This window comes from Leishmania major, chromosome 13 (assembly GCF_000002725.2).
Source record: "Leishmania major strain Friedlin complete genome, chromosome 13".
NCBI lineage: Eukaryota > Euglenozoa > Kinetoplastea > Trypanosomatida > Trypanosomatidae > Leishmania > Leishmania major.
Window position 1 is genome coordinate 199,314 of NC_007254.2, and position 24,023 is coordinate 223,336.

Consider the following 24,023-nt stretch of genomic DNA (forward strand, 5'->3'; position numbering starts at 1 on the left):
CAAAAGGTAAGGAGTAGTAGAGGGCGGGAGGGTTCGCCGTCGAAAGCACTGACTCTCCAAGGGCGTGCTTACCAGTCGTATGTCTGCATGCCTACATGTGTGCCACCTAGGCTCCATTTTCTCCTCGTGGTTGCTTGCACTCACTCCCTCTCTCGCTCTGCCACCCGAGCACACATGAGTGCCAATCACGGACAGGAAACGGGCATCACATGGGGAGTGTGCAACCCCCCTCCCCTTCACAAGTTTTCGGCAACCCCGGCACACGTGGGAGACATCACCGGCCCATAGATCTGAGGTGCATCACGAGAAAGAGGAAGAGGGCGAGGCGCGGCAGCCACATTGTCTGGACTGTCCCTCTGCCTCTCTCTCTGTTCCTTCACTGCTCGAAGAGAGAGAGAGAGAGGGAAGACAAGACGTGCGTTGGGTGCGGCGTTAGAGACACACAAAGAGTGAGCGCTGATGAACCGCGAAGGGGAGCAGCGGCAGGTGCGGCACACGACAGAACACCTCGCGGAGGGCTCTAAAGCAGACAAGTAGGGGGGGGTGGCGAGTGGAGGAGGGGCAGGTAAGCGGGAGAGCCATACGCACGCACGCACATATATACATGCATGTATATATGCACTGATACCCACCCACCTTGACCAGCCTTCTTTCTCTTTTTCTGTGCTCCCTCTCCAGTGTCTCGGCGGCTATTCCAGCCGAGCCTCTCAGCATACCACCCAACACTTCCACTGCACAAATCCCATCGCCGCGCGCTCTGGCGTCGGTGCATCCCCCCAGTGCTTGCTTCAAGGGTGACCGCTGCTGCTGCATTGTGCTCCCCGGCCCACCGTACGGCGCGTGGATGACACACATGGGCAGGGCCGCGGACGGCTACCAACGCCTCGGCAACAACTACCCACAGGTCACACCCAGCTCGCACTTCGCCGCCGCGTCGCCTGATCCGGTGCTCGCCACACCGATCCAGACTCGACCACTGCAGGGGAATCCATTCCATCCACTGCTCTGGAACGGCAGCGCCACCAGTAGCACTGGGGCAGCCGGTGTGCAGGCGAGTCTCTCGCGGAAGAGTCGCACCAGGCTCACATCGGGTGTCACAGCCGGTAGCAGTAGTGGACCACTCTCCTCGACTTTATCTCTCTCAACACCGCTCTCTTCTTGTGCGTCGGCAGCGGCATCCGGCGAAGGGCGGTTCCAGCGTCGGGTCAGCCGTGACAGGTTTGGGGCATGTTCGACTCCGACGTCCTCGAGCACCACTGCGCAAGTCTTGCAGCTGCAGCGACCGGCGCAGAGCCCAATGCCGCCGTTATCTTCGTCTCCGCCTGCGTCGGTTGGCCTCACCGCTGCGGCGGCCCGCGGTGCCGTTACCCCTGCCAATCTGGGCAGGGAGAGAAAGGTGGCGGCTGTGAACTACAACGCTCTTTTTCAGCAAGAGCTTCAGCAGCAGCAACGACAGGGTTCGGACACGGGGGCATGGCCGACTCCGTCACCGTCGCCACCTAGTGGCGCGCTTCAGTATGCGCAGTTGCCGCCCAGCGCCAGTGCAGACGTGCATGGGACGGGGGCCCACAGCGGCTCTGGGGAGGGGGTGTCTGAAGCACTATCCTCCTCCGTAACAGCCTCGTCAGTGCAAGCAGGCACAGCGGAGGGCCCGCTGCCGCCGGACGTGCGTCGCATCATTGCCCAGAGTTGCACCAGCAGCAGCAGCAGCAGCGGAGCGGACACGAACGCTATCATTGATGCAGCAGAGCAACAGGCCCGTCGTCTCATAAGCACCGGCCGCCGCGTGAAAGTGTATCGAGAAGAGCTGACGACTGCGGAGGAGGAGCGCAACGACCTGTCCGCCGCCGTGGAGGAGCGCCGACTTGTGCGATCCGTACTACAGAGCGAGGTTGACGACATTAACGCCCGCATTCAGGCTCTCTTACAGGAACGTGCGCTTGCTGAAGCGCAGCTGCACGCGCAGGATGATGCGGCCGCGCGTGAAGCACGCAAGTTGACGGAGGCGCAAGACCGAGTGACGGTGCTGCGAAAGACGATTGAGGGCATTGTGGAGGAGACTTCGGCAGCGCGGCTGATGCTGCGGCAGATAGTACCGTCTCTGCACATCGAAAATTATTATTAGAGGGGAGAGAGGGAGGCTGCCGATGGAGGTGGCGGGGACGGCTTCAGGTGCACCGCCATGGCCGTTCTCCGCGGCGAGGTCTCTCTGGTGCTGATTGCAGAGAGACCTCGCTGCACACGTCTCTGCGCAGGCGTGTGCACTTACAACGCACGCGCTAACACGTCTTGTACACTGTTACTTCTTGCCTTCCCCACTTCCTCGATAGTCGCCATTCATGCGTGAACGGGTTCTGCCTCACGTCTGTGGGCGTGAGGCGAGGCGGAGGGTGTGAATGCGTGTGCGCTGTGCTCTGCTCCAGAGTTGGGGTCATGGACGTCGGTGAGCTTGGGCACGACCCGTTCAGGCGCGCTGCTACAGCGATAACTGCTGCCGTCGTCACTCCCCCCTGCTTCCCAACACACTCTCTTCCCTTCTCCGCTGCTACGCCTTGAAAAGGCGAACAAGGAAACGTATGTGATGCGGTGCTGCATCGCCCCTTAGCGACTGGAGGGGTGGGGGTGGGGGTGGGGTGGGGAGGCGAAAAATGAGAGAGCGAGCCATGTAGAGGCGTTGATGGCTTTCCGCCTCCGGCGTCTGTCTCCCGCTGTTTTCCTTTCCTTTCGCTTGCTCCTCCCACGCGGTAGTGGGTGCGGTCGCTGCCGGTCGACTTCGCCTTCTAAAGCACTCGTCCTTTCCTTGGAGTGCACGTCGTTGACACCCACTGACGCTCTCATCGACCCGCCCATCCGCACGCATGCAAGTGCTGTTGCTTGCCGCCTTGCATGGAAAGGAACACCAGGTGCCTCCCGCCGTTCGAGTGGAGTCGGTGGAGAGGTGCTAAGAACACTCCCCCACACCCCACCTAGAACACAAAGCACCGAGGGACGACAACTACACGCATGCACGCGGAGGGGAACAGTGAGACCTGCACCCCTCCTCCTCTCTCCCCCTCCCCCTCCCCCTCCGATGCAGTGGCGTCTTCCGATCCAGAGAGACGCAACAAGCGAAAGACGCAACGATGTGCCATATCAAGTAGAAACGTCTTGTATGTCAAGCCTGAAGGTGAGAGGGAGCAGTCCGGTGGTGTTTTGGCGGTGCTGGCGGCGGTTGAGGACTCGGTTGGGGGTGGGGCAACGCCTTGGTTGCCGCCTATCGCCTACCCGCGCATCCACATCCACTTACGCATCCACGTTCTCGCGTCGCTCTTGACGACTCCATCTCTCTCTGTAAGTGCGCGTGTCTATGCCGCATCCCTCTGCCCTTTCTTCTCTTCACCTTCGTTGTACTTTCTGCCGTCTCGTCTCCTCTGCTGCACAGTGCGCGAATACATGTACACACGCGTGTCGCTGTGCCCCCCCCCCCTCCCCAAGTCAACGTAACGGCTTTCGCAGCGCCTGTTCCCCACCTCCACTGCTCGCGATCCACCTACACACCAACAACGAAAGCAAGATTACCTGTCGCCTCTTCTCTTCTCTCCCTTCCACATATACACACACTCGCACATACACACGCTGGGCCGTTTTTTTCGTGCATCAGCCATGCAGTCGGACTTTGACAATGTGGAGACGGAGCTGCGCGACATCGAGGAGACCTTCACCACTGGTCGCATGAACGCCTTCGGCTCCGCCTCCACGCAGGACGCCTTCGTGCATGAGCTGAAGCGCATCGCCGAAATCGAAACCCAAGTGTTCTACCGTACCTGCGCGCTGCTCAAGTCGAGCCACACGAACGAGCACCAACTAGTGACGAACATGTACGCCAGCGCGCAGCCGCCGCCGCAGTCGCAGCGCTCCGGCCCTGCAACGACGTCGCCCAGCAGCAACCTGGGCGACGGCAGCTTCCGCGCAAACAGCAGTGGCTTGGAGAGCTCGATGTACCGCGGGCCGATGAATCAGCGCAGTCAGTCGTCGTTCGCGTCCACCGTGGCGGGAGGCCTTAGTGGCGCGCCACCGTCCAACAGCAACATACACTCGTCAAGCGCCAGCCGGCGGCAGTCTCGCCAAGGTTGGGAGAACGTGTCCGCTGGCAGTCCTTTCCCCGGCGTTGGCGACGGTGGCGCTTCATCTGGTGCGGCGCCGCACATTCACCGGAGTGAGTGGGGCAATGAGGACGGCTTTGCTGACAAAGCTTTTGAAGATGTGGCTGCCCACTTCGAAGAGCTCGAGTCACAGTTCTTCTCCCTCGGCGACTACCTCCGCGAAATCTCGAAGCACGTAATCCGGCTGAACGACATGTCAAAGCAGGTGAACAACGGCGTGAACTACGGCGCCAACGGTGGCGTCACCGGTGCCCCCGCCGCTGCAGCGAACGCGAACGGAAGCAGCAACAACACAGACATGCTGCAGACTGTGGGCAGCATGGGGCGGCAGGACTATCCTGGATCCTTTATCGATCCGACCAGCATCGGCGGTGGAAGCGGCTACGGGATGGACGGCCCACATTCGTAGGCACCAAATCAGATACTGGTGTGTGCGTGTGCGTGTCTGCTTTGTGCACTTCGATCTCTCGTTTTCCGTGCTGTTGTGTGGCGCTCGCCTCATGGTCCGCATGCATGCGTCTGCTGATGCGGTTAGGAAGACCTGCGCGCCGCGTGCACGCACATAGCTGCTTGTGGAGAGAGAGAGAGAGAGAGAATACGTACGGTTTCGTCGTTGGGTGGGGGAAAGGCGGGTGGAGTGGCAGGAGCGCACATGCGACTTCGTCGTTTCTCCCCAGCACCTTTTTCCTGAACGCTGCCCCTTTCTCTGTCCTCCCACCTCCCGCTCCACGAGGCGCGCACACACACACACACACATGTGCGCTAACCGTTCAGTCCCCCCCCCCCCCCCCCCCACCCCTCGCGTCTTTCTCTCCTTCCTCAACTCTCCTTGCACACGCCGGGAACATTACGCTACCCAAAGAAGCAGCTTACACCCACGTACACACAAGCTGGCTGGCAGGACGCCATGTGCGACACAAAGACGAGCGTTGGCAGCGGCGGTGGCAGCAGCAGCAGCAGCATCCCTGACCAACTTTTTCACATCTTCATCGCCACTCTGTCCCCTGACAAGGCCGGGCGGCAATCCGCCGAGGACGCGCTTGCTCAGTTGGCCGATAAGGACCCACACTTCATTCTTCACCTCTTGGAGCTCGCCTGCCACTCCCCCACGGTGTGCGCGCATGCGTTTGGAAGAGGGCTGCCGGCGACGGCGAGCGCGCTTCTGGCGAGCGCCATTCGGTTTCGCAATGAAATTGGCCGCAGCGACTGGAATCGAAACCCGCGCTGCTCCGATGAGGTGAGGCAGCGAGTGCGCGACCACGTCGTGTCGCTGCAGTGCCAGCCCCACGTCTCGGAGGCGGTGCGGCGGCAGCTACTGGCGGCGACGATTGAGGTGGTGAATGCCGACTACCCCGAGCGGTGGCCCGATCTGCTGCCGCAGCTGACGGGGCTCGTGAGTCAGAGCATGACGGCGTTGCGTGGGCTCTTTGACTGCAACACGAGCGGCTGCCAGGAAATCGACGGAGACGTCATCCACATGATGCTGCTGCAGCTGAAGGGCACCCTGGGTGTACTGCGGGGGTGCTGTAAGATCTACGTGGACCCGTTGAAGGTGGACGCCGACGAGGCGGACGGCTTCGCTGGCCACCTTGCTCCGTTGCTCCTGTCTCTGATGGAGCTGCTGTCGGGGCGGTGGCAGCACGCGCTGACGGCGCTGGCGGGCCACGGTGCCGCAACTGCAACCTCTAGTCCTTCCTTGACGACGCCGTTTTACTTCTCGGCGGAGCTGGAGGAGTTGTCGCACTGCATGCGACTCTCCGTAAAGTGCGTCTTTTCTCTCTTTGAAAGCCGCTGGCCCGCATGCTTGTGCGAGGTGTCGGCCCTCGACTACCTCTACGCATCCTGCGTGGTGACGCCGATTCAAGCTTTCCAGCAGGTGGTGTTGCCGCTCTGCCGAGCAAGGCTGGTGCACGCGCTGCACCACCCGACCGAAACAGGCATGACGGTCACGCAGCTTCGCGGTGATCACTTCTCCAACTTCCAGCAGTCCGCCATGTTTACACTACTCAAGTGGGTCATGAACATCGCCTACAAGCTCACTCAGGAGTTTGCGTCGCCGAAGAGCTGCGAGCGACGCTGCCGCACCGTGGCGAAGCACTTCACTGCACAGTACCTGCAGCCCACCGTCGAGGCCGCCCTGGCGCTTGTGCGGTGGCACGCCGGCCCACCGCTCGCCCTAACTTCAAAAGCGTACATCCTCGCACTCGAGGTGCTGACGCTCGCAGTCCAACACAAGGCTGTGTACGCGAGCGTACTGCACCCCAGTGCCGAGGAGCTCATGACGGTGCTTCTCTTCCCACGCCTCGCTTTCACGGACGAGGACGAGGAGCTGTGGTCCGACAACCCGGAGGAGTACGTGCGCAGGCAAGCGAACCCCGCCGGTGACATCTACAGCGCCAAGGTGGTGTCTACGAGCCTTCTCATGTCCCTTGCCGCCGGAACGAAGAAGTTCCACGACAAGAGCCTCTTCCTCTCTCTCATGACCTTCTTGCTGAACCAGCTGCAGGCCTACGTTGGTGCGGCTGCGCAGGCGACGAGCAATGACGCCCACCTCTGCACCCCCGCCATGGAGGCGGCGCGCCGCGTCGATGCCGCACTCTACTGCCTCTACCAGTTCAAGAAGATCCTGCTCGCCACGCGCTTTGGTGACGACAAGCTCGAGTACGTCCTGTCGACCTTCACGGTGCCCGTGACGCAGTACTCGCTGGGATTCCTGCGCGCACGCGCGGTGCTGGTTCTCAGCACGTTTGCACCGTCGCTTGAGTGGAGCAGTCCGCTGGCGTACCAGCAGGCCCTTCAGCCAGTGCTGTGTCTGCTTAACGACAGCGAGGCGCCGGTGCGTGTGCAGGCCTGCGTGTGCTTTTCGCGCCTCGTCTGCCATCCCTTCGCGCGCGACGTCATCAACCCCTGCATTGCCGAGCTCATCCAGCACTACTTCAACGTGATGCGGATGATGGACAACGAGGCGGTGGTGCGCACGCTCCGCAAGACCATCTCGTTCTACAAGAACACGCTGTCACAATGGGCACTGGAGCTGACGGAGATGCTGGTGACCCACTTTGCCGTCGTGCTGGAGCGTGTAACGGCCAAGTACAACGCGCTGGAGTCGATGACGCCGTCAACGGCGCAGACGACGGGTGGAGGTGAAAAAGACGAGCTGTTCCTCGACAACGATGGCTTTGCCGATGTGCTGATGGCCGCCGATGAGCTGCTGGAGGCTCTCACCACGCTCGTTAAAGCGCTTCCGGAGAGCACGGCTACCGTGGCGGCACGCCACGCTGCCGCTGACTTATTGGCAAAGGTCTCTGGTGCATCGTCCTCGTCGTCGTCTGCGGCGCCCCCGTGCCCGTCAACGGAGGCGCTCCAGCAGGACATCTTCGTGCAAATCCAGCTGCGCGTTGCCCCGATGTTATTTGTGATTCTCGGCCACCAAGGCGGCAGCTCCTACGGTTTCATGGACCCTGCCCTGTCGCTCCTCACCACCCTCATCGCGCGCAGTCCAGCCATCGCGTCGCCCATGTGGAAGGTACTGTGGTGCCTCTACCAGCTGATCATCCGAGGCGGCGCTGTTGACTATATCCAGCAGCTACTTCCCCCGATCGACAACTTCGTCTCTGTCGAGCCGGTCTCCTTTCTGTACGGCACACTGGCGGAGTTGACGCGCGAGCCGCTGCCCGCAGCCGTGCCGGCGGAGGAGGCGGCCAAAACGCCGGCGCAGCTGGTCTTAGCCATGTGCGAGGCGGTGCTGGCGAGCACGTCGCTGCGGGAGCGCGAAGTGGCCGCAGTGCCGAAAGTGTTGGACGTGCTTGTGCAGTGCAGCTGGGCAGCCTCGGCGGCGGCGGCATCGACCGTCGCATTCGCGGAGGCGGCGCATGCCTTGGTGCAGTACGTGACGCAGCTGTCCTTGAAGACTGCCGGCACGCGGCCACAGCAGAGCGCGACGTTTCGCGTGTTGCTCGCCAACAACATCTTCTCCTGCCTTATCGCTGATGCGCCTGCTGCCGTTGCGGTGCTGCATGGGCTGCAGGTGACACGCCCGTTTCTGGAGCAGTACGTGTCGTTGCTGGCGCGGAGCGTGTCGATTGAAGGTAGCGAGGAGGCAATGCTGGGCCTCATGCGCGGCTATGACCGCAGTCTCTTCGTGTACGCCATGGTTTCGTGTCTGCGCGCGCTTGCGGCAAACACGATTGCCGCCGGCGCGGCAGAGCTGCGGTCTGGCCTGGAGGGTGTTGTGCAGTGCGGTGTGCTGCAGCAGCTGGCGGAGATGGAGACGACCAACGGCACGGCGGAGCTGCGCGTTCATCAGCGACGCATCGCAAAGTTGTCGGGGAAGCCGGTGCCGACAGCACATGCCAGCGAAGGCGCATCCGCGGAGGAGGGGGAAGACGAGGAGGAGGAGTGGGACAGCGAGGCCAGCAGCGAAGAGGACGACGACGGCGAATGGCTGCAGGATGACGATGACGGCGACGATGACGACGACGGCGGCGAGTGGGGCGAGGTCGATGCCGACAGCGACAGCGCTGAGGGCTTTCTGGGTCGCGAGGGCGCCGGCCATGGACAGAGTCGGAACAGCCGCTTCCAGGGTATGCTGCGCCAGGCTCAGGCGCTTCGTGAGACACCGCAGCAGAGTCACCGTAAAAAGGCCGTCGACGACGCCGACGATGCCGACATGGATGACTTCGAGGAGGAGAACCTGCTCGACGACGAGGACTTCTCGAGTCCGGTGGACGGCATCAACGCATGGGCAGCCCTGGTCTCGGAGGTGGAGCGGACCGACGTGGCGGCGAGTGGCAGTGCCTCTGTGGTGGAACTGCTGCGCAGTGCCGCTGGTCAGGCGCAGGCCAGCTCTATCGTCCGCGCACGTGACCTCACATGCGAGCTACAGGTGGCCCGGCAAACCCATCGCGCACTCCTCGATCAAGTGAAGCACTGAAGAACACGGGGGGGGGGTGCCTCTAAGGAGAACATTGCTATGGCATCTCTCTGCGTATGTGCGCGCGTCCCCGCACCTGTTTCCCCAGCGCCTCCTACGCCGGCCGCAGCGAAATGTGAGCACACTCGCTACCGCTTTCAAGAGGATTGTAACGACGACGTGGCGGTGGTGGTGGTGGCGTGTGGCGGGCACGAGGAGAGAGGAGTTGGCGGTTGTTGTGGTAGCTGGCAACGCAGAGAGAGAGAGAGCGAGCACGATGGAGGAGGAGGGGATAATGATGAGGGTCTTGTCAGCGAGACAATGCTGGGCTGGCACACGCACACACACGCGCGCACGTACACACGTTGAACTTTTCACTAACTCACCCGTCTCGATTGTCTGCGCGTCACACGCAGAGAAGTACTAAAACACATCCGCGGGAACAAAGGGGGTATTGCCTTTCACCGCTTTGCACACCACCGTGCTGACCTCCCGACTCTTCGCCTGCCTCTCCCGACTAACAAGATGGGCGTCTGCGTGCATTTTCGCTCACCGCAGGACGGCGGTCGTCTCATCCCTCTCGCACAGGAACGTGCCATCTTGATGGATACACGGGCATGTGCGCGTGAAGATGTGTAAAAACTCGTGCCTCTCATTTTCTCACAACTCTTCGCCATCATTGACACACACACACACACACAGCAGCAGCAGCAGCAGCAGCAGCACCTTTGTGTGTGTGTGTGTGTGCCTGGCTCAGGCTGCCTCCATCTGCTCTCTCATTCTCTTCTCTCCATCTTTTTCTTTATTATCCGACTTGTCCTCAGACACGCACACACACAAGGGTAGCGACCGAAACATCAACCGCCAGAAGGAGTTACGTGTAGTGGTTACCTGCTGCCTCCCTTCTCCGCCACATTTTTACACACGCACACGGATAAAGCGAAACGTGCGCCAGAAGACTCCGCCGCAAGGGGCACACTAGACATACACCTCGAGGGCGGAAGCTGAGTACACTCGCATATCTTCGGATCAAACGCGGCGGAAAATGGCGGCGTCTGCATCGCCCTCAACAAACAACCCGGGTCTGCACAACTACATGATCCGCACCCTACTCGCAGGCGGCTTCATCTCCATCCTCACCTGCTTCATGGCGGTGCACTTCTACTATGCCAGCGCCGCTCTGCTGGACGTGGTGGTGCTGCTCCTTTTCTTCTTCTTCCTTTCCTTCTTTGGTCTGAGCATCACCTCGCTCGTGCTGTCGGCCGTGGTGGGCCCGGGTGAACTACCCTCGCGCTTCTCGGCGGCGCGCATGGAGAGGTTCGTTCGCGAGGAGCTGCAGTGTGCCGTGGCAAAGGCGCGCGGCCGCATAGGCGGCGGCCAGGCAGGAACAACGGCGGAGCCGGTGCGTGAGGCTGCCGCCAGTGACCGCAATAGCAGCCGTGCTGTGGTCGCGAAGGTGAAGGTGGAGGAGCCGAACTGGAACGATGTGGATGAGGCTGAGAGCCAGCAGCTGGCGAACGTCGTCTCTACCGCAGCGATCCTGCGGCGCAGCAGTCCCACGGCCGAGGAGGAGGCGCTAGAGCGTGCCGCCGTCGAGGCACGGCTGTGCATGTACACGGAAGACGGTGGCTCGACGTCTCGACTCTCCGCTGGCGACACGGCAGGTACAGTGGGTGGGGTACGACAAGCTGAGGACAATAGCGATAACGGCGAGGAGGTTTCGGCGGAGGACAATTCAGAGCTGCCGCCATACATGACGGAGGCGATGCAGGTGCGGCGCCAACGCAAAGTCCGTCGAGGGCTGGAGATCGTGCTGGTGAGTCATGCTGCCCGCAAGGTACTGAAGGCCATCGACGGCACCGACATGGATCGCAAACAGGAAGAGATGGGCTTTCTTATTCCTGGTGCCAACTGGTGCCGATTCTGCAACTTTTATCAGATGAACGATACGCGACACTGCAAGGTGTGCAACCGGTGTGTGTACCGCTCGAAGCTGCACTGCGTCTGCTGCGGGCAGTGCATCGGCTACGCAAACAGCAAGTATTACGTGCTCTTTCTTTTCTACCTATGCCTGTCCTTGGTGATGGCGGACGTGCTCGACCTCTACTGTGTTTCGAGGGGGTACACGTTCTTCTTCAAGGCTTCAGGCGATGCCAACTCCATCTTCTATTTGGTCTTTGTGTACAGCGCGAGCTTCGCCGTTGTTGGATTGGGGCTCCTGGTGCAGTATCTCTACGCTGCCGGCCGCGGTGTGGGTCTTCTCACGGACCTGCTGCGACAGCAGCGAGACGAGCTTCAGGCCGCCCAGGCACGCAACAACGGTGAGCGATACCAGCCTGTGCTATCGGAGCGAACTATGCACGCGGCCGAGGAGGGTTCAGCCAGTCCCATGCAGGAGACCTTGCCGTTTAGCTGGCGCATTGCCATGGAGACCGTGGGCGAAGGGCTGCCGCTGCTGCTGTGGCTCTGGCCGACCCCGACGCTGCCGGCCGCCAAGGAGACGGATGATCCGCCGGGCTTCTGGGACGCTTTCAAGGAGGCGATCCGCCTTCGCCTGCGCAGTGTCGCCGATGAGGACGACGTCTTTAGCGACGAGGACGTGCTCGGCGATGCTCATGCGGCCGGCGCCTTCACCAATGGTGCAGCGCGGTCGGCTGCGGGCATCGCGCCCGCTGCCCCCCAACTTTCAACAGCGTCGACACCTCTACCGCTAAGGTCGCGAATGCAGTACCACGCGAATAGCACGGATGTGGTGGTGGTAGCCCCGGTGGTGGCAGAGGTGCCTTCCGCAGACTCACCAACGTACGTGAATACCTCGGCACCGCCGGCTGCCAAGGTGGCACCTGCTCCGAAACATGAGGCGGACTGAAGCGGAGGGAGGGGTGAGGAAGTGGGAGTGTGCTTCTCTGTCTGCGTGCGTGTATCAAGCCCACCTCTAATGGGATGCGGGTGCTTATCTAAAGTTGCTTGGCGGATTGCCTGCTTCTGTGTGTGTGCGTGTGCGCGTGCGTGCGTGTGTGTTGTATGAGGAATCCTCACGCGGCAACTTGCCGTTGCTATTTTGCTAACGAGGTGACTCCCCCCCCCTCTCCTCTCCTCTCTCCTCTCTCCTCTCTCCTCTCCCCACGGGTGTTTTCCCTATCTACGACTTGCTCTGCGTCTCTTTGGCCTCCAGTGGTTCTCTTGAAGTTGCTTTTTCCAGGTGGCGCCTCCTCCCTCTCCTCCCCTTTACACGCACGTGCACGGTCACGGACATCCGCAGAGACTCCCCCCCCTTCTCTTCCACCCCCTCCCCTCCCCGCTTGCTCCTCCTCGACCCCCTCTTCCTTTACTTCGTGTTGGTTGGTTCTTAGCGGGGCTTTACCGTTTTCTTGCTGATTTGCTTTTTCGCCTTTGATGTCTGCCCCGCCTGCCTGCCCCGCCTGCCTGCCCCGCCTGCCTGCCCCGCCTGCCTGCCCCGCCTGCCTGCCCCGCCTGCCTGCCCTTCCCGATTCTTCTATCGGCCTTTTACGTCTGGTGTTATGCTTCTCCTCGGGATAGCCTTGTGTTCCTGTGTGCAGTTGTGTGTGTGTGTGTGTGTGTGTCTGTGTGTGTGTGGATTTTTTTTTGAAGGTGGGTGGGTGAGGGAGGGAGGGGGAGAGGGGGAAGGTTTTTCTTGTTGCTGTGTGTATGATCTTGAGTTTGATAGCGCGCTCTTCGCATAATCCTTCGACAACGTTCCCACACATATCTCTCTATATCTATATCTATATATGTATGTATATCTGTATATATATATATACAGATATACATAGAAAGCACACACACACACACACACACACACACACACACACACACTTCTGGACACCGCGACGACGATTCTCTTTCCACAACCATGGAACCTCGAGCTTGTCTACGGTGTAAGGCACTTGGAATGCTCGCGCGGCAAGGCAAAACCACCTCATTCTGTCCCCCTACCTCGTTACCCCACACTCCGTCAGCCTTCAGAGGCACAGCCTGCGGCTCACCCATGTGGTATGGTGAATGGTGACGATGCTGTTTTATGGCGGACCCACGTACAGTCCTCCCCCGCCTTGCTCCTCGAACGTATACTGTTCTATTTTTTCTCTCCATGCCCCTCCCTCCCCCCGACCGCCACCACTGCCGATATCGCAGCCCTTTATATCGCCGCAGCCACTCGCTGCGGCTTGCCACTGTGCGACTACCCTCTTGTCGTTTCCTTCGCAGCATCCCCATCCCCCTCCACGCACCCACCCACCCGCCCACCCACCCACATACATACATATATATATATATGTATGTGTATGTGTGTGTGTGTGTACGTTACTAGTCGCTCCATCGCGGCACAACGACTCAAGTGCACGCCCTTTGCGAGTTCGCACAACGACGAAAAACGAGCCGAAACGCCTCGACGCCAGCAGAAAAACATCGGAAAGAAGAGCGAAGTTATCGCCTTACATTCACCCTTGCACAAACTTCCTGATGGTGTACGTCCATTCGTGACGCGCTCCATCTCTGTGCGTAGTCGCTCCTCTCCTGTCTTACTCTGTTCGCTTGAGCGCGTCTCCGCGTTCTGCTCTCCTCTTTCTCATCTTCACACACATTGTGCGCCACACGCGCATCCGTACCTATTCGTGTAGCGTCTCCTCATCGCGCTCCCTTGAGTACGTCTTTGCGTGTGTGTGTGTGTGTGTGTGTGCAACCATCCCCCTCCCCCTTTTTACACTGTTTGAGGATAACGTCTCTGCGTTTTGGTGGGCCGCATATTCATTTCTTCTCCGCCTCCTGCACGAGCTTCTGCTGGCCTCCCCGCGCCACCACGCGGCCACCTCTCCCTCGACACACACACACACACACACACGCACATACACAGGCGGACAGACACACCTCTGTTCTCGTTTATCTTCTTTTTTTCTGTGAAGCTTCTTGTTGGAATGTCGGTGCATCCCGCTGTTCAGTCGCTGTGTGAACAGCCCATCGACACCATCGGACTGACAGCTGTCTCTGCCGTTGCCTCCGCCCTCGGAGATGTGTCGACCGCCACAGATCTTATCCAGCGACCTGAGCAGGAGAAGGCACTGCATGACCTGCTGAAGAAGTGCATGTCGATCTTGAACAATAGCGGCAAAAACTCTGCGCTGCGACTGGCGTGCCTGGAGTGCCTGTACGTACTCTCCCAACCCCCCATCCCCGCATTTCGGACGGGGCTGCTGTGCAACACACTGAACAGCGTAAACAGCAGCGTGGAGGAGATGCTGGCGCGGACGGGGCCAAGTGAGGCTGAGAGCTCCTCCTCGGCTCGAGAAATGTTCACGGTGCTGGTCTTTCGCTTCACCAACTACGACACGAAGGTAGCTCGGCTGCTGCTGCAGCACATGTGCGACGGCGACGTCGGCACGATGATGCAGACGCTTCTCCGTGTCATGGTGCAGCATTGTGAGACATGCGAGTGGCCACTGCTGCAGGCGGCGTTGCAGTCTCTCTACGAACTGACGGTGCCGACTACCTACTACGCCACCGGCAAGGACGGCGCCGCCGAGCCGAGCTTCGACTCTGCCGCAACAGCGACCGGCAGCTCGCTGCAGAGCTTCACTGTGGAGAGCTTCCAAGACAGGATTGCTGTGCTGCTCACGGAGATGCGCAACCACCGACTGCTAGAGAAGCTGCTGGCGTCACTGCGCTTGTCGTGGCACGAGTCCACACACAACCGCAGCCCGCCGTCGCTTGCACAAGGATGCGCGGAGTCGGTCGCGCTGGGAGCCCTCGGCTGCCCTGACGTGGCACACACCGTCACCAGCGCCAGCGCGGAGCAGCAGATGGAGTTGCTCAACTGGCTCTCTGCCTTTACGCTGCTATGTCGGGCACTGGACAACATGGTCGAGTTCTGCCGGGACGCGAAGCTCGCAAGGGAGGTGCGGGCCCGGCTGCTGAGCGACCCCAGCTGCCACGACTGGCTTGCGTCCGCGGCCGTGCCCGCTGTCATTGCAGCCATACAGGTATGGATGTCTGACGACGGCGCCAGCGCCACACCCGCAGCGATCAGCGACGGCAGCGCAGGCCCCTTCGCGACGGCCAAGGTCAAGCTCAGCTTGCTAACGGCAGCCGTCACGCTCCTGCGCCTGCTGCGATTTGCCCTGTACAAACCAGCTATGGGCTTCACCGCAGCCCTGCTCTCCTCGATGGGGTGCCTCGCAGCGCAGGTGCAGCGCGGGGAGCCGCATCTGCGTCTGCAGTACGGCGGCATGCAGGTAATGCTCTTGACGGTCGAGTGCCTTGTGAACATGAACGCGGTAGCGGTGACCAGCCCGGTGAACCTCTCAGAGTCATACCGTGGGCTGCTGCGCACCATCGCAGCGGACAAGACTCGCTGTACGTTATCGAACTGCTCCAGCGACGTCAGCAGCGACCACGGAGCGGTCGCGGAGCGGCAGCCGGATGCACTGATGCCCGTCGCTGAATGGTTCATCCTGTGCGTGCGCGAGGAGGAGTCCCCATTCTGTGATATCGACAGCGGCAATGCATCCGTGGCGCTGCTGCACGAGTGCTTCGCGTCAGAGGAGGCTAGGCTGCAGGACGCGGCAGACCGCGTCGCTGACCTTGCTGCGCTCGAGTCGCAGCTGGCGATGATGCAGAACTTTTTGCTTCTCATGACACTGACAGAGCTGCTGAGTGGACTACCTGATGGCGGGCTGGAGCGGTTGACACAACCTGGTCCGCGCAGGCGCAACAGCGCTACAGACGCGGAACAGAAGCCACCGAACAACAGCGACAGCTCGTCGAGGAGGTGCAAGCTTTCCAAGAAGAAAGTGTCGCACCACCCCGCGGCGTACGTGTGCGACTTGACGGGAAAGTTGATGCGCGAACCGGTGGTGCTCAAGGGCGGGCACCGATTCGAGTTCGACGCACTACAGAACGTCATTCTTCAGGTCGGGCATGTCGACCCCATCTCTGGCGAGTCTATCGACGAAGACGTCGAGGTGAACATCCCACTGCAGCAGGAGATTGCGGCCTATCGTGTCAAGCGCGCATCCGAAAAGGGAGGCAGCTGACATCCAACCCCACCCCACCCTCTTGCGCGTTCCTGCTCTCTCTTGTGTTGTTACGGGAAGGGGGGGGAGGAGAAAAGAGGAGCTGTGGACTATCTATGTAGACTAGCTGTGGAGCGTGGCACGTGGAACGTGATGGGGGACGTTCCCCCTCCCCTCTTTTATCTGTTTGGTTTGACGTCCATGTGCGCTTTGTCCTCTCTCTGCGTTTTCTGGTGTTGCGTGTAAGTTGCCGCCGCCGCCCTTCCCCTATCAAGACGATGATGCCGGGGGTGGGATGAGGTGGGGGAGGACACACCTCTCCGTGCGTCGTATCACAGACTTCAGTGCCCCCCCCCCCCCGCAAACAGAAACACCGTTCGGAAGCAAGACCCCACGATGCAGAAGGGCGGGAGCTGTGTGCATGCGCTGACATGCACAGCTGACACGGTGTGTCGCATCCGGACAAAGCGTCCATAGGTAAGAAGAGCACGAGCGACGGACGAGCAAGGCGCGAAGAGATCCGTATCGATCCGCCCCACGGTGCATGCCTGCTAAACATGCGGCATCTCTGACATCGGACCCGGGTGGGTCAATGAGGCCCAGATGCCGGAAGCACGGCGAGAGCACCCCGAATTTGCACCATGGAGTCCTCCGGCCTCCACCATAGAGAGCCACGGCACCACATTGTGGAACGCCGCTGCTTAAAGCGATTGAGGGCGAAGCATGGCACACAGGCAGAGTGTGCAGAGGGTCTCCACAGAGTCCTGACCTGTGGCTGGCCAACTTCCTCCCTGAGCTCATGCAGCATGCACCTAGACCACCCCGCTGTTGCACTCACGGCAGCCGCCTGCCGCCCCCGCCCTCGAGCGCAGGACCCTGGACGCGGCCCGCTGGGATGAAGGCATGCAGTCCAGCCAGGTCCGTGTGGAGTCCGTCGCGCAGCACGTATTCGACGAGAGGGCGAGGAAGGGCAGGAAGAGCTCGTTAGGCGCATGACCCGATTCGGCGGCAGGACGGCTTGTCCCACGACGGCCAGGCGTTAGCGGCAGGTGATCGGTGGCTGTGTGGTTGTGCATGCGTATCCGTTTGCCAGCTTGTTCGCGGGTGGAATGCGGACGCGTCGAAAATGCAGAAGCAATGCTTTCCGTTCATCTCTCCTGGGCTACTTGCGCACACTTCCAGTCGAGACTCCGTCTGTGCGTCTGCTGAGGCGCTCTTGCAGAGCTCGAGGGAAGGAGCGATAGGCTGGTATAGAGGGAAAGGAGGGGGGAGGGTGCAGCCATGCCCACGAAGGCAAACGCGAAACGTCCTGACCTGCACGCGCAATTCGCACCTCGCGCACGCCGGACGTTCAAAAGGGAGACGCAGCGCAAGTGTTCGCGGAGGCAATCGTGAGCGCTGAGCTCTTTGGGTTTCTCCCCATCCCTCTGCATACGTGAGGGTGTGCCACTCGCTCGTCTCTTAGCCAGCGGCCATCGCAAGCCTTGCCACGCCCCCCCTGGCATACACAGGAATGTGCGAGATTCTCTACCTCTTTTCCTGTTCTTTGGCCTTAATCCATTGCTGCTCAACACCGCCTGTACTCTTCTACGCGTCCTTGCCGCACTCTTGCCCTCTCCATGTTTCCCTTTTCTCCACACACGCACACGTACCCATCAACATCCATCCGCACTCACCCGTTCACATCCGCGTGCGCGTCTCCCCTTCCTCTCTCTCCTCGTGCTGGACCCCTGGCTCTTTTCTTCTTTGCCCCGTCTACACGCTCACATAGTCGTTTCATTGCGACTCCTGTTCGTTTTTGTGTGCGTGTGTGTATTCTTCGCCCTCATATCTCTCTTTCTCGCCCCCCTCCCCCGCCCCCCACTTCTCGCTACACTGCACCACCCCGCGTGTGCTGCTGTCGCTGTGGTTGCTCTGTCTCTCTCTCTCTCTCTCTCTGCGCTTGCATCAGTGCGCTCTCCCTTCCTCCATCTCCCCACCGTACACGATGCCGCGCGCTTACCTCGCAGGCGAGCGCAGGGGCCGCCGTCTCTCCTTGTGGGCGGTAGCCGTGTACACTGTAGTGGCGCTCGCCGTCGGTGGTGGTGGACTTCTTATGACCGCCGCAAGGGCCGTGCCGCGGCTGACGCCGGCGCAGGAGCACCGCGGCATCACGGCTGCCATCGGCCACCACTCTTTTGCCCCGCCGCTGCTGCGGCAGTACTACGGTGACGGCGAAATCCCACACTGGGTCATCTCCGGCTCGTCTGTCATCACGGACGAATATGTGCGGCTCACGGCTGACCAGAAGAGCCAGACAGGCCACCTGTGGAACACGGAACCGCTGGATATGGACGCCTTCGAGGTGGTCGTGGGCTTCCGGGTGTATCGGCCAATGGGCGGCTTCGGCGCGGACGGCTTCGGGGTGTGGGTGGCGCAGCCGCCTCGCTATGACGGCCCCCTCTTTGGCCGCCCGTCCACCTTCAACGGTTTCGGGGTCTTGTTCGACTCGTACGACAACGACAACCGCCGCGACAACCCGATGGTGAGCCTCGTGTACAACGACGGGTCCAACACCAAGCACTTCGACTCTGAGAACGACTTCATGGGTGACAGCGTGGCCAGCTGCGTTTTCGACTTCCGCGAGATTCCCGAACCGAACATGGCCACCATGCGCATGGTGTACTTCAAGGGTGAGCTTCAGGTGTACCTGTCCAGAAACAGCGAGGCTGCAGAGACAGAGTGTCTCAAAGTCACCAGACTGCCGATGCCAAAGGGCAAGGCGTACCTCTCCTTATCTGCCCAGACCGGCGGTGTGTCGGAGATCCACGACATCCTGTTCGTTCACTTGTCACCCCTGGCGGAGGCGAAGTACGACCACGATGTGCAGCAGACCACGGTGCCGGCCAACGGGCTCCACGACGCGCGGCTTTACGACAACGAGGCGATGAACAACCGCCAAACGTCAGAGGTGCCGACGGCTACCCATCCACCCACGATGGTGCCGCAGGAGGCACAGCCGGCACAGCAGCAGCAGCAGCAGCAGCATTACCAGGAGGCACAGCCGGCACAGCAGCAGCAGCAGCACTACCAGGAGGCACAGCCGGCACAGCAGCAGCAGCAGCAGCACTACCAGGAGGCACAGCCGGCACAGCAGCAGCAGCAGCACTACCAGGAGGCACAGCAGCAGCAGCACTACCAGGAGGCACAGCAGCAGCAGCAGCACTACCAGGAGGCACAGCCGGCACAGCAGCAGCAGCAGCAGCACTACCAGGAGGCACAGCCGGCGCAGCAGCAGCAGCAGCAGAATCAGCCGGCCGCGCAGGCCACCGCCGACATCGGCGAAAAAGAGCGGCAGCGAATTGAGGAGCTGGAGAGGAGGTTGGAAGAGCTTCAGGGTCGCAACGGTTACCGCGCCACGCGTCACATTGAGGATGAGGATGTGGAAGAGTTGGATGGGGACGGCGAAGACAGACAACGCCGCATGCGGCGCGTGCGCCGTGCACGCACGCCCCGTCGCAACCGCGTGGATCAGGATGAGTAGAAGGGGGAGCAGAGTTGAGGGTGCAGCTAAGAGCGGCGTCTTTGCCTCGGGTACGTTGTGTATGTGTGTGTATGTGCTTGCATGCATCTGCGATGCGGGCGGCAGAGTTTCAAGGTTGCGGTGACAGGGCCTATGCTGCTCTGTTTTCTCGCTTCCCGGCCTACAGTCACTCTCTGCCACCTTTCCCCATCGCCTCCTAGTCCGTCCTGCCTCTTCTGGGAGGGGGTTGCCGCTGTTCTCCTCGGGTGTGTGTCGGCGCGACGGCTGCCGTTGCCGCTGCGGTCATCGTCTTCATATGTCATTGTGTGGGAGGCTCATGTGTGCCGATGTATGTGTGTGTGTGTGTAACGCAGTTTGTCATGGGCCTGTCTGTCGATGCACACGCTTCGTCATGCCCCGCCATGTCTGTTCTTCTCTCCGTGCGCTTTGGGAGGACCGCGATGCCGCCCCTCATCCCCCTCATTCCAAAAAAAAAGCAAAGGAAAGTGTTCCCTTATGTTTCCGTTCACGTAGTGAGCGCCTGTGTGTGTGCGCGCGTGATGCTCTCTCGCTTCTTCATGTGAACCCACTTGAAAGTCTGTGTCCGCCGGCTCCACCGTGCGCCTCTCCCCTCTTCTGTTCGTTGGGTGCATGTCGTGGCCCCCCTCCTCTCTCTTTCGACACACACCACACATCCAAAACATGTATGTGCGCGTGCATGTCTGTGTGCATGCGCGTGTCGCGCTCCGTCCGCCTCTTCACTCCTTCCCTCCCTCCCTCCCTCTCCCACTTCAACAACGAACGCACACACACCCCCGCGTGCGCTTCCCGTGCTTCCACCACGCCAGTAGCGCCGTGTCGACACGAAGGAATACTTACGGAAAAGATGGGCCGCGGGTACAGTGCCAGCCGTAGCAAGAGCGGCCGTCCGACGCTGCGGATGAAGCGCTCCCGTTCTATGTCGCTGCACGCGCTGAAGAAGAACATGGACGCTCACGAGGCGGCCAAGGCGGCCAACGGCGTCAGCACCGAGGCGTCGTCGTTGTCCTCTGCCGCGGCGACCGAGGTGCCGCGCAAGGCGCTCAAGGTGGTGCGCCAGCGTCGCGCGCCGTCTTCGTTGCTTTCATCGTCGTCGTCAGCAACAGCAAGCCCCACCCCCGCCGCTGCGAAGGCGACGATGAAGGCGGCGTCAACGAAGGTCAAGTCCGCCGACGGCGGCGGTCGCACCACCACAACGAGCGCCGGCCCTCGCTCGCAGTCCGCTGCCTTTCGCCGGAATCTGGAAGACCTCGAAAAGCAGTTCGACGCCGCCATGGAGGCCAGCGAGGACGAAGACGAAACCGTCATGAACACCACAACCATGACCAAGTACAAGGAGTGCGGCCGCGTTGTCGACGCTGTGCTGGATCAGCTCGCGGCGGCGTGCGTACCCGGCGCGAACACAAAGGTCCTGTGCGACACAGGCGACGAGGAAATCGTGAGCCGACTGAAGGGGCTGTTCGTGAAGACCAAGGGCGCGGATGGAAGGCGGCTGGCGCGCGGCATCTCGTACCCGACGAACGTGTCCGTGAACGAAATGCTGTGCAACGACAGCCCGTACCGCTTGGAGGACGGCACCATTTTGAAGGACGGCGACGTCGTGAAGCTGCACGTGGGCTGCCACCTCGACGGCTACCCTGTGAGCGCCGCACGCACGGTCGTCGTCACTACGAGAGCGGCTTCCGCGGCTACGGAGGGCGAGGAGGAGGAGGCGCAGAGGAAGAGGGGCAGCCCAGCGGCGACATTGTCGTCACGCTCAGCCGTTGGCAACACCATCGAGGCAGCTCGCGTGTCGTTGCTGGCGATGATGCACGCGCTGCGCCCTGGCACACTCAACGCCGACATCACTGACGTCATCGCCGCCGTCGGGCAGCACTACGGCGTGCAGGCTGTGGAGGGCGTGCTGTCGAACCGGAGCAAGCGCTGGGTGCCGGATGGGATTGACTGTATCATTGCCCGACGCGTGACGAGCGAGGACCCGCATCAGGACGTAGCCGACTGTGAGGTGGGCGAGCATCAGGTGTGGTGCCTCGACGTCGCCTTCACTAACAACCACAACTACCGCATCACGCTCTCTGAGAAGCCCGTGACACTGTTTCGTCGCACCCCTGCCGACTTCCACGCGGACGCGCGGGTGAGGCAGGCGAACGAGACGCTGCAGGAGATCACTGACACACATTTCTGCTTTCCTTTCCACTTCAAGAGCCTCGAGAACCCGCTAAAGGGGAAGCTTGGCATTCACGTGTTGGAGAAGAAGGGCATGGTGGACAAGCTGCCCCCGTTGCGCACGAAGCACGGCTACGTGACGGCGCGGTTTAGTGCAACTGTGGCGGTGACGGCGAAGCGGGTGACGGTGCTGTGCGGCGCGCCGCCCACCGCCTCTGTGGCGATGCCGCCGGTAATGCGGTCAACCGTGTCGGAGAGCACATTGGCGGCCGAGGTGCTTGCGGTGCTGAGACGCCCGTACGAGTTCGCCGATGTGCGCGCGGTAGTGACGGCGAAAGACGCGAGGGGCCAGAGCAGCCCCGCCACGAAACGCATGCGCGTAGAGGCGCTGGAGAACGAAGAGTAGGGCGGGGGAGGGGAGGGTCAGGGGGATCGGGCCAGGGCTGCACGACATGATCGACCCTGGTGGCCGCCTCTTCGCGATTCTCTTTGTCCCACACTCGGCGTTGTTGGCAGCGATTTTCTGCTTGCTGATGTGTGCAAAGGATTGTGTATGTGTGTGTGTGTGTGTATGTGCGAGCAGTCGACCATATGGGGCTGCCAGTCGTGGAATAGCCGACGACGTAAGGATAAGCGTAACGTGTAACGGTGCACACACCCACCAACAGCTGCACCGCCACGGCGTGATGAGACGACTTGCGTGAGGAGAGCGAGTGAGCGAGAGGGTGGGGGAAAGAAGGGGGAGGGGGAGGGCAACAGAGGTGTGCGCATCGGTATTTGTGTGGATGGCGCGATGATCATCGTCGGCCTCCCTGCTGCTCTCATCGACTTCGCCATCTGCACCCCCGGTCCCCCCTCTGTGTGGGCCAGTTTCGGTGTGTGTGTGCGTGTGCACTCTTTCTCTGCCTCCCATACGCTGGCGGGGCGGCTACGTTGTGTTGCAGACGCTTCACACTTCGCCATGGACGCCACGGAGTGCGTGTCGCAGCAAAGAAGTCACAACAACGAATACGAATTGAGAAGGTGCGGCGACACTGCGTTGGGCATTACACGAGACCCGCAATCCTTGTGTGTGTATGTGTATGCATGTGTGAGTGTGTGTGGCGAGAGACGGAGTGAGGGGGGGGGGATGCTGGGCAACAAGGGAGGCGGAATCGAGGCTGGGGAGAGAGAGAGCGGCGTCGGGAGCGGTCACGAGATTCTTCCCTGCACTGCCGCGTTCTCTCATTCCTCTTTGCCATGGCCGGTCGGTCTGCCACCCCCCTCCTGTGCATAGATCGCTGCTGCGCCACTTTCTTGTGCTGAGGAGCGCACACACACACACACACGCACATACCCACGCGTGCCTACAGTATCGCAGGCGTCCACGAAACGTGGAAGCCGCCGGTGCTTGCACGCACTCCCCCCTCACCGATGCGGCTGCAGCTGCTGCAGTTGAACTGTTTCCACCACCGCCACCGGAGCTCAGTCCAGTCGTCGCTGAGCGCACCCCAACATCTCCACCCCTCCTCTCCCCTCGCCTCTCCCTACTGCTACTCTCTCTCTCTCTGCGTGTCTGCCTCGCCATGTCGCCAGCCTTTATTGTTGGGGGCTGGGGTACATGTGGGCTCATCCCTGCTGTACACCTTCTCTTTCTGCATACGCACGCGCACGCATACACGCATACAGCGACGGACACAGGTACGCACGCGCAACACGCCCGCCCCGTTACGCACGACTTGGCATCTGTCGTTGTACCTCTCTCGCAGCTCTTACTCTTGAGCGTCTTCTGTTTCTCATTTTCTCATGCGCACGCGTGTGTGTGTGTGTGTTCATCTCTGCGCATCTTCCATCGTATTTGTTTGCCCACGCACGCACCTCCGCAAGCACGCCAGCCGCGCACGCATACCTGCACCCCTCAAAACACGCGTGCCGCCCTCTGGCCAAGGTACAGAGCCCGCGGCACATCCCACACACGTACGCACGCATAGACCATACATCCATCACCCACACCCACCCGCACGCCCAGCTCAGACACACACTCACACACCCGCCCACCCACCCACCCACGCACATACATATATATATATATATATATATACATATACATCCGTATACATATACATACGTACAGGCACGGCTATCTCGGCATAGACCACCTTCCCCCCCCTCTTCCCCTTCCTTCCTTCCTTTGCACGCCGATAAACGGAAACGCTGCGCATGGGCAAAGAGGTCACAGACGTTAACTGGATTCT

General features: G+C 61.0%; 7 protein-coding genes across 7 annotated transcripts; all 7 read left to right on the forward strand.

Annotated features, from left to right (window-relative positions):
- Nucleotides 1–844: 844 nt before the first annotated feature.
- On the forward strand, nucleotides 845–2,125 carry LMJF_13_0620 (conserved hypothetical protein; the record flags this gene model as incomplete). The annotated part of the gene is made up of 1 exon (XM_001681754.1): nucleotides 845–2,125. One exon carries the CDS (start codon nucleotides 845–847, stop codon nucleotides 2,123–2,125), a length of 1,281 nt encoding a protein of 426 aa, XP_001681806.1.
- A 1,517-nt stretch (nucleotides 2,126–3,642) lies between these two features.
- Nucleotides 3,643–4,551, forward strand: LMJF_13_0630 (conserved hypothetical protein; the record flags this gene model as incomplete). Its single annotated transcript, XM_001681755.1, has 1 exon — nucleotides 3,643–4,551. One exon carries the CDS (start codon nucleotides 3,643–3,645, stop codon nucleotides 4,549–4,551), a length of 909 nt encoding a protein of 302 aa, XP_001681807.1.
- A 498-nt stretch (nucleotides 4,552–5,049) lies between these two features.
- Nucleotides 5,050–9,075, forward strand: LMJF_13_0640 (conserved hypothetical protein; the record flags this gene model as incomplete). Its single annotated transcript, XM_001681756.1, has 1 exon — nucleotides 5,050–9,075. The coding sequence occupies one exon, from the start codon at nucleotides 5,050–5,052 to the stop codon at nucleotides 9,073–9,075; it is 4,026 nt and encodes a 1,341-aa protein (XP_001681808.1).
- Nucleotides 9,076–10,099: 1,024 nt separating this feature from the next.
- LMJF_13_0650 (conserved hypothetical protein) lies at nucleotides 10,100–11,923 on the forward strand (the record flags this gene model as incomplete). The annotated part of the gene is made up of 1 exon (XM_001681757.1): nucleotides 10,100–11,923. One exon carries the CDS (start codon nucleotides 10,100–10,102, stop codon nucleotides 11,921–11,923), a length of 1,824 nt encoding a protein of 607 aa, XP_001681809.1.
- A 2,065-nt stretch (nucleotides 11,924–13,988) lies between these two features.
- LMJF_13_0660 (conserved hypothetical protein) lies at nucleotides 13,989–16,103 on the forward strand (the record flags this gene model as incomplete). Its single annotated transcript, XM_001681758.1, has 1 exon — nucleotides 13,989–16,103. One exon carries the CDS (start codon nucleotides 13,989–13,991, stop codon nucleotides 16,101–16,103), a length of 2,115 nt encoding a protein of 704 aa, XP_001681810.1.
- A 2,074-nt stretch (nucleotides 16,104–18,177) lies between these two features.
- On the forward strand, nucleotides 18,178–19,605 carry LMJF_13_0670 (putative lectin; the record flags this gene model as incomplete). Its single annotated transcript, XM_001681759.1, has 1 exon — nucleotides 18,178–19,605. One exon carries the CDS (start codon nucleotides 18,178–18,180, stop codon nucleotides 19,603–19,605), a length of 1,428 nt encoding a protein of 475 aa, XP_001681811.1.
- An 865-nt stretch (nucleotides 19,606–20,470) lies between these two features.
- Nucleotides 20,471–22,195, forward strand: LMJF_13_0680 (conserved hypothetical protein; the record flags this gene model as incomplete). Its single annotated transcript, XM_001681760.1, has 1 exon — nucleotides 20,471–22,195. The coding sequence occupies one exon, from the start codon at nucleotides 20,471–20,473 to the stop codon at nucleotides 22,193–22,195; it is 1,725 nt and encodes a 574-aa protein (XP_001681812.1).
- Between the last annotated feature and the right edge of the window lie 1,828 nt (nucleotides 22,196–24,023).